General features: G+C 48.1%; 1 protein-coding gene across 1 annotated transcript in view; it reads right to left on the bottom strand.

Annotated features, from left to right (window-relative positions):
- LOC119389293 (uncharacterized) overlaps positions 1 to 15531 on the bottom strand; it is a 450101-nt gene that overhangs the window by 362683 nt on the left and 71887 nt on the right. Inside the window, exon 5 of the mRNA XM_037656505.1 lies at positions 3531 to 3645. Within this exon, the coding sequence (XP_037512433.1) occupies positions 3531 to 3645 (115 nt within the window). The remainder of the gene's footprint in view (positions 1 to 3530; positions 3646 to 15531) is intronic.

The raw sequence follows: 15531 nt of genomic DNA on the forward strand, positions 1-15531 counted from the left end.
ATATTCACGTTTTCGGCACTGCGCATGGCGAAGAAAACGGAACCACGCAACTACGAGCAGACGAGCTGTCGGTGCAGACCGGAAGTGCTAATAATAATGTTTGGTCGGTGTTTTTAACGTGATAACAGAATATAAACATACATATTATCTACTTATTGAACTGAAAATTAACAACGAAAGTAATAATGAGGGTGTTATCGTGATTATAACATCAGCCAATGGTGGAACTGCCGACAATCGCGTCATATTTTGCGGACTAAGACATCATTTGTCGAGAGAAGAGGGAGCAATTTTCAGCTGACTTTGAGAATTTATTGTAAATTCCAGGCCGTGCGCATCGCTATAATATTTGGCTCGCGTGTTCTCGGGAGCCTCGACTACCGATCGGCAGCGCTTTTTGAGCATGCTCGAAAAATGTTGCAGGGCCCCTTTAAAGGGAGCACACAGTTGTCCGCCACATCAGTTGGGCTTCCACAGAAGCTGAAAGAGGAGGAGAGGCTGAGGAAATGGCATCTTCGCCTGTCACATGTAAAGTGTTGTCGGCAACACTTTGGTTGCACCAAATCATGTACATAAATACAATTCGGCCTCTACATTGCCTCATTCTTGATAAGACAACTATAAAACACCACCCCGCCAGTGCTTCATCAACCTAGCGATAAGAAACACTTTCATGTTGCTATCTCATAAGGATATGCTTAAAAATCCTCTCTAACTTTTTTTCCTGCAATTTCGCTTCAAAGTATTCGAAAAATATTCGAGAAATATTTGAGAAATATTCGAGAAATATTCGAAAAATATTCGATTCGATTCGCACTCACACTTCAATATTTGAATTCGCTTTGCGCCCAAAATTTTGCTATTTGCACAGCTCTACAGTATACCAGATTTTAACGTTTTGTCTGTAAGGCACTCGTAACGCTGAAGGAGCCACAGTCCTGAATTCATTCATTCATGATCGCGATATCCACGAATGCAACACAGCAATCATTCTTCAAGGGGACATAACGTGCTTTATTATGATGAAAACTTGGTTGATTATGTATTTTCATGCACACATATCGAATATGACCTCAATTTTCATGTACACCATACCATTAGTTCTTACATTATTTATTCATGAAAACTTCATTTTATCACATTTCCGATAAACTGGCAACTTAAATACTGCTGAATGACATGTCTTTAGATTCCAGAGATATTGAAGATAGCAACAAGGTTAACTTATGGTTCTAGTTTTCCATGAAGAATAGTTATGAAGCTTCAAGATTCTCTAAAAGGACAGGGCGTGCAAACACGGACACAAGAAGTCGGGAAAAGTCAGGCGTTTGTGGTGTCCTGACTTCTTTCCTGTGTCCGTGTTTGCACGCCCTGACTTTTTAGAATGAATACTTACCAACTAGCTCAGCTCTCCGTTATTTCAAGATTCTCATTTGAATGACTGAGAAAAAGCACTTTTCTGGTTTCATCCTTTTTCACATTTATAAGTTGCCAAAGCAATGTTTGAAAGCCTATTGCACTCGATAAACGCTCAGCTTTTCAGCAAGACAAAAATGATCAAAATTGAGTGTGCCAAAGCGGAAAAAAGCTTCCCAGAAGCTTGTAAGGTTACAAACAAAATGAAATAGGGCAAATAGTTTGCAAGGGTTGACGCTTGGGCAAGTTGGTGTGGATTCATTTCAAAATGTTAACAGCGCATAGAACGATTAGGAAGGGACAAGACAACAAAGGTAAAGAGCGCTGACTTCCAACTAGTCTTTATTTCGATAAGAAGTGCATATATACATGGCAAGGGAGAGGGCGCTAGACAAGAAAAGAAAGAAAGGATGTACAGGTGCTGCCATTGTTGCCTCATCATCTCCATTAGAGCGCGCATATCACCACGTGTGCCCTAAAACCCAGCCAGGTAATCAATTGCTTGATTTAGGAGCGCAATAGAGGGAGCACTAACGCACTTATCTCCTAGCTTATGTATGAAATCAGCTTCAATGGCTTCGCGAGCTAGCTGATCCCTATGCCTCGCCATCACTTTGCTCTGATTGAAGCAGGGTGTACACCCGCTGTCACGGCAATGAATGCCGATGTGACCCTGGACCGTATTGAAGACGTTATTGTGGTGTTCGCGCAAGCGATCATTTAGGCATCTGCCCGTTTGACCGATGTAGCCTTTCCCACACGTCAGTGGGATTGAATAAACAACCCCCACTGCACAGGAGACGAAACGTGTCCTGTGGTTCACAGAACACACAGGAACCCATGAGGGCTGAGCGTTCACCATTTTGCACAACTTCTGAAGCTTCTCGGGAGCCAAGAAAGCCACCTGCAAGTTGGCACGCGCTCCAATCTTCTTCAGCCTGTGTGACACATTGTGCCCATACGGCAACACAACGAGGCGCTTTTTGTAGGTGTTTTCATGCTCTTTGCATTTGTCTCCTTGCCAAACCTGCTTCAGTAGCTTTTCAGCGACAGCAGTCAGCAAAGCCTTAGGGTACCCGGCGTCTTTGAGCCGGCCTACTTGCGGCTTCAAAACTACGTTGCAAGGCGTCAGGGCAGGACTTTTTCAGAGCACTGGCAAGGCATAGGTTTGCAATGCTGCGCTTGATTAGTTTCGAATGCGCTGAGCTGTAGGGCAAAAGGGGTTTATCATTTCTTGGCCGATACATCCAGCATAGATGAGAAGAATAACATGAAAGTTCCAAATCAAGAAATCTCAGCGAATTGTTTACAGGGAACTCGCAAGTCAACTGCAATGGCTGCAGAGAGCTCTGGAAAGTGGCTACAGTTTTGTGCCCTCTGTCAAGAAAATTTTCTTCTGCACATGCCGTGACGGCGGGTGTACACCCTGCTTCAATCAGAGCAAAGTGATGGTGAGGCATAGGGATCAGCTAGCTCGCGAAGTCATTGAAGCTGATTTGACACATACGCTAGGAGATAAGTGCGTTAGTGCTCCCTCTATTGCGCTCCTAAATCAAGCAATTGATTACCTGGCTGGGTTTTAGGGCACACGTGGTGATATGCGCGCTCTATTGGAGATGATGAGGCAACAATGGCAGCACCTGTACATCCTTTCCTTTCTTTTCTTGTCTAGCGCCCTCTCCCTTGCCAAGTATATATGCATTTCTTATCGAAATAAAGACTAGTTGGAAGTCAGCTCTCTTTAACTCTGTTGTCTCGTCCCTTCCTAATCGTTCTATGTGCTGTTAACATTTTGAAATGAAAAGGGCAAATAGCAATGAACAAAATGCCATAAGTTGCTGATGCAGTATAAAAGGCCCCTATGGCTAAAATAATGACCTGGGATGCAAGAAAAGTGGCGACGTTATGCATCAGTCATGGCAGAATCTAAAAATGACATTTCCAAATTTTTGGGGCAATTTTTGGTCCCAGAGAGCACTGATCGATAATATCTACACAGCAAAACATCCAGGGTGGGATTCTATGAGAATTAGGCTTCTGCAGTGTTGCTCACTGCAAGTGTGCAGCCAGGTTCAAGTAGTGAAAAGCACGACATGCTGTTGCTTTGAGCTTACGCTTTCTCGCGCAGTGATGCGTAGAACTTCCTCCTCTGTGCAGGAGCCATGGCCTGGACGTCGGTGAAAATCGGACGCACAGCTTTCCCCTTCGGTGCTTGAGGTTCGTTAGCCTCTGCATATTCACAAAAGTGTTAATAAAGCTATTAATGTACAAGAAATACATAAAGCACAGAGCAAGAGAGCAGACTAGATGCAACTGTGTCCCATCTTATGGCCATGCAACTCTCGCTTGATAGAGAATGGGCGCAGCATAGAAGACAAAGTCACAAAGTGAAAGGACCGCATTTGACACTTGCAATTATGGCAGCACCGCTAATTCCCTCCTTACGGACAATTGGGACAACAAATACAGACTGGACCCACACCGACTACCAACATGCGCGTTTATGTTTGTAAGCACAAATACACACGCATTCTCGAGATGAGAAATAAAGAAAAAATGAAAGCATGTGCATTTGTGCCAACCTGTCTATGCTAGAGCAATGCTCGTTTGAAGCAATAAGTAATCTCTTCGTTGGTCAGTGCGATTGATGACATATGGAGGCCTCATAGATTTGCAGGGCATGGTTATTGTGGTAGCCACGTGCCATGAATGTCTGGTGGAAGATTGGAGTGCACGCACAATGGATCACCAGACTGGTTCCTGTTTTTTACTCTCAGAATGCTCACGCAGGTAGTCATTAATACAACAGTCCAATGTAAAGGCCGCCGCACATCTCGTAGACAACTTCTGCTGTGCAAAAAAAGAAACCGAGTAGCTTGCTTTTTTCTTGCAACGCCATTTCTCAGGGCAGGTGGTGTTCACTCTCACATCCTGTATAGTGAAGAAGCTAGTTTTATGGGTGCCAAGTAAATCGGCACTTGCGGCAGCAGGAAATGAGCCTGTTTTTCTCTGTCATCCACAGGCTGAGCCATACAGCACTCGCATAGTAAGATGACTTCTGCCATCCCCAACAGAAAGTGTGAGGGAAAACCTGCCGTTGTCAGTCTGTGGACTTCATTGGCGAGACACAGGGTGGCATGATGGGGACATGACCTCACTGGGGCATTCTTCATAGCACCTAGTGCGGTGGCACGACTCACAAGTTTTGAATGACGGAATGCAAACAAAAGAAGCTCTTTCTTCCAGCGCAGCACTATATCTCAACACATGTACTCGGCACCGAGTAGTAATTTGAGGCCAAGAATGCCAACTTGTCCGTTCACAGTGTAAGCCACAGCTGCAGACCAGAGGGACTGAAGAGTACGATGTACCGAGTTTCCAGAACACCACTGTCACCAGGTTTCCGACCTGTTATTCCTGTATCTTAGCTCAACTGCCGTAGGAAAGAACAAGCACTTCTGCGTGCAAAAAAAAAGTGGGCAGAGGATCTTGCTGTTTTTCTCTGTCATCCACAGGCTGAGCCATACAGCACTCGCATAGTAAGATGACTTCTGCCATCCCCAACAGAAAGTGTGAGGGAAACCTGCCGTGTCAGTCTGTGGACTTCATTGGCGAGACACAGGGTGCATGATGGGGACATGACCTCACTGGGGCATTCTTCATAGCACCTAGTGCGGTGGGCACGACTCACAAGTATTGAATGGACGGAATGCAAACAAAAGAAGCTCTTTCTTCCAGCGCAGCACTATATCTCAACACATGTACTCGCACGAGTAGTAATTTGAGGCCAAGAATGCCAACTTGTCCGTTCACAGTGTAAGCCACAGCTGCAGAACCAGAGGGACTGAAGAGTACGATGTACCGAGGTTTCCAGAACACCACTTGTCACCAGGTTTCCGACCTGTTATTCCTGTATCTTAGCTCAACTGCCGTAGGAAAGACAAGCACTTCTGCGTGCAAAAAAAAAAGTGGGCAGAGGATCTTGCTGTTTTCTCTGTCATCCACAGGCTGAGCCTACAGCACTCGCATAGTAAGATGACTTCTGCCATCCCCAACAGAAAGTGTGAGGGAAAACCTGCCGTTGTCAGTCTGTGGACTCATTGGCGAGACACAGGGGTGGCATGATGGGGACATGACCTCACTGGGGCATTCTTCATAGCACCTAGTGCGGTGGCACGCCTCACAAGTTTTTGAATGACGGAATGCAAACAAAAGAAGCTCTTTCTTCCAGCGCAGCATTATATCTCAACACATGTACTCGGCACCGAGTAGTAATTTGAGGCCAAGAATGCCAACTTGTCCGTTCACGTGTAAGCCACAGCGCAGAACCAGAGGGACTGAAGAGTACGATGTACCGAGTTTCCAGAACACCACTGTCACCAGGTTTCCGACCTGTTATTCCTGTATCTTAGCTCAACTGCCGTAGGAAAGAACAAGCACTTCTGCGTGCAAAAAAAAGTGGGCAGAGGATCTTGCTGTTTTTCTCTGTCATCCACAGGCTGAGCCATACAGCACTCGCATAGTAGATGACTTCTGCCATCCCCAACAGAAAGTGTGAGGGAAAACCTGCCGTTGTCAGTCTGTGGACTTCATTGGCGAGACACAGGGTGGCATGATGGGGACATGACCTCACTGGGGCATTCTTCATAGCACCTAGTGCGGTGGCACGACTCACAAGTTTGAATGACGGAATGCAAACAAAAGAAGCTCTTTCTTCCAGCGCAGCACTATATCTCAACACATGTACTCGGCACGCGTAGTAATTTGAGGCCAAGAATGCCAACTTGTCCGTTCACAGTGTAAGCACAGCGCAGAACCAGAGGGACTGAAGAGTACGATGTACCGAGTTTCCAGAACACCACTGTCACCAGGTTTCCGACCTGTTCTTCCTGTATCTTAGCTCAACTGCCGTAGGAAAGAACAAGCACTTCTGCGTGCAAAAAAAAGTGGGGCAGAGGATCTTGCTGTTTTTCTCTGTCATCCACAGGCTGAGCCATACAGCACTCGCATAGTAAGATGACTTCTGCCATCCCCAACAGAAAGTGTGAGGGAAAACCTGCCGTTTGTCAGTCCTGTGGACTTCATTGGCGAGACACAGGGTGGCATGATGGGGACATGACCTCACTGGGGCATTCTTCATAGCACCTAGTGCGTGCACGACTCACAAGTTTTGAATGACGAATGCAAACAAAAGAAGCTCTTTCTTCCAGCGCAGCACTATATCTCAACACATGTACTCGGCACCGAGTAGTAATTTGAGGCCAAGAATGCCAACTTGTCCGTTCACAGTGTAAGCCACAGCTGCAGAACCAGAGGGACTGAAGAGTACGAGTACCGAGTTTCCAGAACACCCCTGTCACCAGGTTTCCGACCTGTTATTCCTGTATCTTAGCTCAACTGCCGTAGGAAAGAACAAGCACTTCTGCGTGCAAAAAAAAGTGGGCAGAGGATCTTGCTGTTTTTCTCTGTCATCCACAGGCTGAGCCATACAGCACTCGCATAGTAAGATGACTTCTGCCATCCCCAACAGAAAGTGTGAGGGAAAACCTGCCGTTGTCAGTCTGTGGACTTCATTGGCGAGACACAGGGTGGCATGATGGGGACATGACCTCACTGGGGCATTCTTCATAGCACCTAGTGCGGGTGGCACGCCTCACAAGTTTTGAATGACGGAATGCAAACAAAAGAAGCTCTTCTTCCAGCGCAGCATTATATCTCAACACATGTACTCGGCACCGAGTAGTAATTTGAGGCCAAGAATGCCAACTTGTCCGTTCACAGTGTAAGCCACAGCTGCAGAACCAGAGGGACTGAGAGTACGATGTACCGAGTTTCCAGAACACCACTGTCACCAGGTTTCCGACCTGTTATTCCTGTATCTTAGCTCAACTGCCGTAGGAAAGAACAAGCACTTCTGCGTGCAAAAAAAAGTGGGCAGAGGATCTTGCTGTTTTTCTCTGTCATCCACAGGCTGAGCCATACAGCACTCGCATAGTAAGATGACTTCTGCCATCCCCAACAGAAAGTGTGAGGGAAAACCTGCCGTTGTCAGTCTGTGGACTTCATTGGCGAGACACAGGGTGGCATGATGGGGACATGACCTCACTGGGGCATTCTTCATAGCACCTAGTGCGGTGGCACGACTCACAAGTTTTGAATGACGGAATGCAAACAAAAGAAGCTCTTTCTTCCAGCGCAGCACTATATCTCAACACATGTACTCGGCACCGAGTAGTAATTTGAGGCCAAGAATGCCAACTTGTCCGTTCACAGTGTAAGCCACAGCTGCAGAACCAGAGGGACTGAAGAGTACGATGTACCGAGTTTCCAGAACACCACTGTCACCAGGTTTCCGACCTGTTATTCCTGTATCTTAGCTCAACTGCCGTAGGAAAGAACAAGCACTTCTGCGTGCAAAAAAAAAGTGGGCAGAGGATCTTGCTGTTTTTTCTCTGTCATCCACAGGCTGAGCCATACAGCACTCGCATAGTAAGATGACTTCTGCCATCCCCAACAGAAAGTGTGAGGGAAAACCTGCCGTTGTCAGTCTGTGGACTTCATTGGCGAGACACAGGGTGGCATGATGGGGACATGACCTCACTGGGGCATTCTTCATAGCACCTAGTGCGGTGGCACGACTCACAAGTTTTGAATGACGGAATGCAAACAAAAGAAGCTCTTTCTTCCAGCGCAGCACTATATCTCAACACATGTACTCGGCACCGAGTAGTAATTTGAGGCCAAGAATGCCAACTTGTCCGTTCACAGTGTAAGCCACAGCTGCAGAACCAGAGGGACTGAAGAGTACGATGTACCGAGTTTCCAGAACACCACTGTCACCAGGTTTCCGACCTGTTATTCCTGTATCTTAGCTCAACTGCCGTAGGAAAGAACAAGCACTTCTGCGTGCAAAAAAAAGTGGGCAGAGGATCTTGCTGTTTTTCTCTGTCATCCACAGGCTGAGCCATACAGCACTCGCATAGTAAGATGACTTCTGCCATCCCCAACAGAAAGTGTGAGGGAAAACCTGCCGTTGTCAGTCTGTGGACTTCATTGGCGAGACACAGGGTGGCATGATGGGGACATGACCTCACTGGGGCATTCTTCATAGCACCTAGTGCGGTGGCACGACTCACAAGTTTTGAATGACGGAATGCAAACAAAAGAAGCTCTTTCTTCCAGCGCAGCACTATATCTCAACACATGTACTCGGCACCGAGTAGTAATTTGAGGCCAAGAATGCCAACTTGTCCGTTCACAGTGTAAGCCACAGCTGCAGAACCAGAGGGACTGAAGAGTACGATGTACCGAGTTTCCAGAACACCACTGTCACCAGGTTTCCGACCTGTTATTCCTGTATCTTAGCTCAACTGCCGTAGGAAAGAACAAGCACTTCTGCGTGCAAAAAAAGTGGGCAGAGGATCTTGCTGTTTTTCTCTGTCATCCACAGGCTGAGCCATACAGCACTCGCATAGTAAGATGACTTCTGCCATCCCCAACAGAAAGTGTGAGGGAAAACCTGCCGTTGTCAGTCTGTGGACTTCATTGGCGAGACACAGGGTGGCATGATGGGGACATGACCTCACTGGGGCATTCTTCATAGCACCTAGTGCGGTGGCACGCCTCACAAGTTTTGAATGACGGAATGCAAACAAAAGAAGCTCTTTCTTCCAGCGCAGCATTATATCTCAACACATGTACTCGGCACCGAGTAGTAATTTGAGGCCAAGAATGCCAACTTGTCCGTTCACAGTGTAAGCCACAGCTGCAGAACCAGAGGGACTGAAGAGTACGATGTACCGAGTTTCCAGAACACCACTGTCACCAGGTTTCCGACCTGTTATCCCTGTATCTTAGCTCAACTGCCGTAGGAAAGAACAAGCACTTCTGCGTGCAAAAAAAAGTGGGCAAAGGATCTTGCTCTCCCCAATTCTAAGCGACCTGTTCCTTACTACAAGTACCGACAATGGCCAGTTGGGTCTTTCGGTCGGTATGTATATGACCTTGGGCTTTTGTTCCGCACAAGCCTTGAAGAGACCAGTGGCAACATGCTTCTGCATGATTCTCCTTCACCAGGACTGTGAATCAAGCCCTCACACCCCATTTATATTTGCGTCTACTCCCACCTAACCATTCACACTGACACTTGCAACCTACTCAAACTCACCGTTACCCAGACATGTTTACATGCCGAGGTCTGCTCATGCCACTAAATGTTTACTATTAATGAGAACTGACAATAACGCCAAGGATATTGTGATATCCGGGTACTCTTTGGCCATGCCGGTCGCCGGACCGAATCACACACACGTACGTTGGCGGGTTCCACACAGGACTGGCTGGTCATGTGCGCCGTATTTATTTCATTGCAACATCGACGCCCCCGGGCGCCGGAACGGCAAACTAATCTTATCACATCCCTCCCCCCATTATTAATGGATGCAAACAATTTGTTTAAGGTGAGTAGCACGATACTGGTCGTCGAATTCTGGTACTTCAACGCAGGATAGGAGTACTGGGTGCTGTGACAGCAAGTTCCGTTTCCCTCGCCACGTCTTCCCTGGGATCTTGCCTAGACTCGGTGTCGTCAAGGCGATCCAGAGTTAGCTGCCTCTGATCCACGTCCAAGCTTGGAGCAAGACCTGTAGCTACTGGGCTGCCTGACTTTTGGTTGTCTGCACTTAGTTCCTCATGGGGCTGGCGGATGTGATCCAGATGTCGAGTTAAACGCCGTCCGTCCTCCAGTAGAACATCCATAGACGAAGTGCGTTGTTCGGTGACGACTGCAGGGAGCCACGCAGGACCTGGACGGAAGTTCCTTGCGAACACCTGGTCACCAGGGTGACCCAAAACCCTGGGTCTTGTTCCTTGGTCGCATCTGATTTTCTGCTTAAGTTGCTTCTGTAGCACCTTAGTCCTGAGGTCTGGGTGTAGCAGGTCCAACGCAGTCCTCAGCTTCCGCCCCAACAATAGCTCCGACGGACAGCAAGCCGTGACCTCGTGAGGCATTGACCTGTAAGTCAGGAGCATGCGGGCAATTTGAGTGCGAATATCTCCAGGGCCAGCCTTCCGCAGCTTGTTTTTGACAGTCTGCACTGCCCGCTCTGCAGCACCGTTTGACGCTGGATGATACGGCGGCACCAGCATTCGCCTCACCCCGTTTTTCTTGAGGAATGTGGAGTAGAGCTCACTGGTAAATGCTGGCCCATTATCCGACACGACCACATCTGGAAGGCCTTGGTTTGTGAACATGATTCGCATGCAGGAAATAGTTGCTTCAGCCGAGGGTGTGGAAACCGGGAACACTTCAATCCACTTTGAGAACGCATCGACTGCGATAAAAAAATAGGTGTTCCTGTAAGGACTGGCATAGTCCACATGCAGCCGTGACCACAGTTTCTCCGGGAACGGCCAGGGCATGACAGGCACTGGTCGTGACACTCTTTGATGCTCCTGGCAACTACGGCACCTTTGAATGGTTATCGCTATATCGTTATCCAAGCTAGGCCACCACACATGGCTACGCGCAACTGCCTTCATTTTGGACAGTCTTGGATGACTCTCATGCAGCAACTGGAGGACTTCCCTTTGTAAGGATTTTGGAACAATGACTCTGTTGTCCCACAATAGAGTTCCCTTGCACACTCATCTCATGAAAGCGCGTCTCGTAGGGTCTTCCCTCTGACCCTAGGTTTATCTGGCAGCCTGACCACAACGCTGCTCTTACTTGCGACAGCACCGGGTCCCTGGAGGTGGCGGCCACAACAGCATTTGATGACAGCACCCCTGGGTATACTCCTTCCAGCATTAACACTTCGGCAGGGCAGTCAACAACAAATTCGGCAGTTGGCAGAGGTAGCCGGCTTAAACCATCGGCACGTGCAATTTGTGAACCCGGCATATACTTCAGGTCGTAACTGTACCGCACAACAGCAAGGCCCACCTTAGCACTCTCGGAGAACAGGATTCGGGAACTGGTTTGTCTGCTGCGAGCAGGCCGAGCAGCGGTTTGTGATCTGTGACGGCCTCGAAATGCCAGCCCCATAAGTAATGCCTGAACTTTGTAACGCCAAATACAAGGCTCAATGCCTCCTTATCTAATTGGCTAATTGGCTGTACTTAACATCGTGGTTTAGCGCTAAAAAAAGACAGACACATGTGAGAGACAGGACAGGCGCTACTAACAACTGGTTTATTGCAAGGGTTGCAATGGAATAAATACCACACTGGTGCGCAGACGTGACGAACGCATAACAAGACGTCACCACTTATCAGGCTACAGGCATGTGGCATCAAAAAAGCCTAATCTCATTTCTGTACAAGCAGATCGATGTGCCGCTAACACAGTTAGTACCTTTTTTCTTTATATGATACGCCTCCCAGAGTTCGCGGGCTGATTTGTTCCAGCTTCTTCCTAGAATCTTAGCCTCTCGAAATATCGGCTCACACATGCATTTTCAGCAGTGGGACGAAAGATGGGCCCCATCTACTTTCTTTAGATTTTGCGCATGCTCCCTTAACCGGTCATTAAGGCATCGGCCTGTTTGCCCTATGTACGACTTACCGCAAGACAGCGGTATGTCATAGACCACTCCTTGCACGCATTTCACAAAGGGCGAGGCATGCTTCTTTGAGCACCCTTTCTTCTTGCAGCCCACCTTTGTTGTGCGAGGGCACAGCTGTGCAAGCTTGTTAGGCGCCAAAAAAACAAGCGGGACCCCATGCCTATTGGCAACCTTCTTCAGGTTGTGCGAAACCTTGTGCACATACGGCACAACTTCAGGTTTCTTCCCCAATGCTCCCTCATCCGCTGTTTCAAACCCTCTCGCATTAGAAAACTTATAGCACGCCTGACAGAATCTTTGTGGCAAGTGTATCTTAGGCATTTCCTTGAAAATTCGAAGCGAATGAAAGATCATGTCTCTAGAGGTAGTTTATTTGTAATTGGAGACGCCACCATCCCTGATAACATTGCCAGCTTGTTGAAGAAGGGTCCTAAATACAGTTTAGAACCCAGTGTTCCCGCGCATGAACTTGCAGCGTTCAACCGAAACATCGCAAAGAAAGCCCCCAGTGAAAGCCAGGAGCGGTGCCTGCTAGAAGGCGTAGACAGCCTTCTAAAGGCCACTCATGGAAATACAAACTGTCACATTAAAAAGCGCCTAGATAATGTGGTAGCGTATTTTAGAGACAATGATTTGTGCTTGCTACAGGCCGGTAAAGACGGCGGGTTTGTTTTGTTACCGCATGGAGTGTACAATGAAAAAGCCATTCAGGCATTAAACAAAAACTTCACTCTGTTGGGTAACAGGTGTCTCAGCTTGCGACTGCTTCTGCGCAGAGCTGATAGACGGAGCGATCAAGGCGACGGTGAGTTAAGGCAAATTTATATACATATATACAGAGGCTTTACATATTCGGCGCTGGGGCCGACAGCTTATTGGGCTCGCACAGCGGTGCGACGACGACCCGGGATTTCTTCGTTCGCTGTCTCGCTGTCTCTCTGTCTCCGCGCAGCTTGGTTCTTTTATAGCGGCCACGGTGTTAGAATAGGTTAGGTGGACCGACGCTCCGTCTCCGCCGCGCAGCCTCCCCGCCGAACATGAAGACGCGCTTCGCATTTTTTCCGACAGGCTGCGCTGGGTGTATCGAGGCTTCAGGCCAGCCGCTTCAATGGGGGCCGCGTCGCTTACAAAGCTGCATTTGCGACAACTGGCTTCAGGCCAGTCGCTTCAACGGGGGCCGCGTCGCTTACGAAGCTGCATTTGCGACAACTCTTCGACTGCTGTCCGTTCGTTTTTTATCAGGGTAACCGCACATATCACTCTGATTTGAAAGTAAATGCACAACATCAAGAAAATTCAGTGGCGGTTGCCAACAGATGGAAACACATAGGAAATATAGCTTCTGCGAACAGTGACAATGAGTTTACAGCGTGAACACGAATTGAAAAAATATTTTAGTTCGTGCACAAGTAAGGCCCCCGTGGCAAATTGGGTGAGGCCGCCGTGACGAGCTGGGTTAATAATAATAATATCTGGTATTTTACGTCCCAAAAGCACGATATGATTATGAGAGACGCCGTAGTGGAGGGCTCCGGAAATTTCCACCATCTGGTGTTCTTTAACGTACACTGACATCGCACAGTACACAGGCCTCAACCATTTCGCCTCTACCGAAATGCGACCGCCGCGACCGGGATCGAACTCACGACTTTCGGGTCAGCAGCCGAGCACCTTAGCCACTGATCCACCGTGGCGGACCCGAACTGGGTTAGTCAAAAAGAAAAAGATATTGGATCCCTGAAAAAGAAAGCGGGGGCGAGGGGGGGGGAGCCGGGGGAGGAGGAGGTTGACGTTTCCCCAAATGATGGTTGTCAGAAGAAGGCAACACCTTTGACAATGGTAGGTTAGAAATTCCTCTCATGGGTTGTCGTTGTGCATGCACCATATGGGATGGATGCAAGCAACCGCCTTTGCAACGTTTACACGTGCTGGCTGGCGCGTGGTAATGAAGCTTAACGTCCGTTTAACGACCAATCCATCATGACTCACAATGTGCGATTCTGATTGAGCCTCTTGTTATTTGTCACAGACATATGCTGTTTGTTGCAGTAGCAGAAATAGAACTTTGTGCCCTGCTCTGGGTGCACAAACGTGAAATGGTCGTGCTCGTTTCCTTTTCAGCGTCCTAACCATTTGCTTTCCAGTTTCTTCTTTCGGGAATGACAGGAATTGAGAGTGACACCATACTCCGTGACGTCACTGTCTGACCCGTTAATACTAACGCGCCAAACCAGACGAGGGCACGCGGCCCCATTCATGCACATACGTTCGCCAGTCGAAACGCCTGCCACCCAAATGCTAGCCTATTTGAAATAGCTTATCCTTGTTCATCGTGTACTTATTTACACAACTTAAATTGTCCAGATGGTCAAGAAGTGCTTTGTGCCACAATGCAACTCGGGCTACAAATCGTGATGATGGAGAAAGTTTCCCCTTTTCGCTGCTCCAAATGATAGTGACCGAGCTTCAAAGTGCGGCGACATGCTATTCCACAGAAGGATCGATAGTTGCAAACATCAGATTTTCTTTGTGAAAAACATTTTGATGCGTGATTTGTCACCGAATCATGGGAAGCGCTATATAGAAAACGTTCTTGTGAGTGCGCCGAGGAAGGTGGCTTTGGCAAAAGACGCATATCCCAACAATATCTCCTGGATGCCCGAGCCACCTAACCAAGACCGTGAAAAAAAGGAAAGCCCCGTGTTTGCCTTCCCGCCAAGAAACCCAAATAGAGTTATTCTATTCCATTACATTAAAGCATTCGTCTTCTCACAAATGTTTACGGAATTTTCAAATAAGCGGTTCGTAGTAAAAGATTCTGTAGGGTCACTTGATCTCATATGCAAAATCCCCCTTACACGATACCTGCTCTTTATATGATGCTGACCGCAAATACATCAATTAATCTTTCGAGGGCAAATGAGGGGTGAATTCAACACGCGTCAAGCAACTGCAGATTTACTTTTCTAGACAAAATGCGGGCACGATCGCCTAGGCTACGGTGTTGCCGAGGCCGAAGGTGGTGTTTATGATCTTCACGCCGCATGCCGAACCGTCATGCATAAAACACTACTAAGTCTTTGTATTTAACTTATGTGCATGATATTACATTACCACATAATCCTCCCAGGGCCTTGCGATATCGCTGAACACGCTAAAACACCAAATGTTAGAAGCATCAGGTTTGCGCTGGGTATAGCCAGGCGGCCACCGTCCCGCGCGCGCCACCTTTCGGCAAGAAAAGGAAAGAGGTCCCCGATTTCTCCTCATTCTAACACGCCGTCGCTCCACCTAAACTATTCCAACACCGTGCCCTGGGCGATCGCTTGCATCAGCCAGGAGCGCGAAGCCTCCAATCAGGAACCGCTGTTGGTCGTTGGCTCGAACCGGATCCGCGGATGAGAGGGCTTGCCGCACGTTGCGGGAGACATTTCCTTCGGTTGTGTCAGCCGCATCGCCGGAGTTGCCGGGGATTGCGTAAGGCTCCCGCCTCGTTGCATCAGCTGGTGTTGACGCTGGTTGCGTCAGACGTTCTACCAGCTTGAACGCC

The sequence above is a fragment of the Rhipicephalus sanguineus genome, chromosome 1, assembly GCF_013339695.2.
Source record: "Rhipicephalus sanguineus isolate Rsan-2018 chromosome 1, BIME_Rsan_1.4, whole genome shotgun sequence".
Taxonomy (NCBI): Eukaryota; Metazoa; Arthropoda; class Arachnida; order Ixodida; family Ixodidae; genus Rhipicephalus; species Rhipicephalus sanguineus.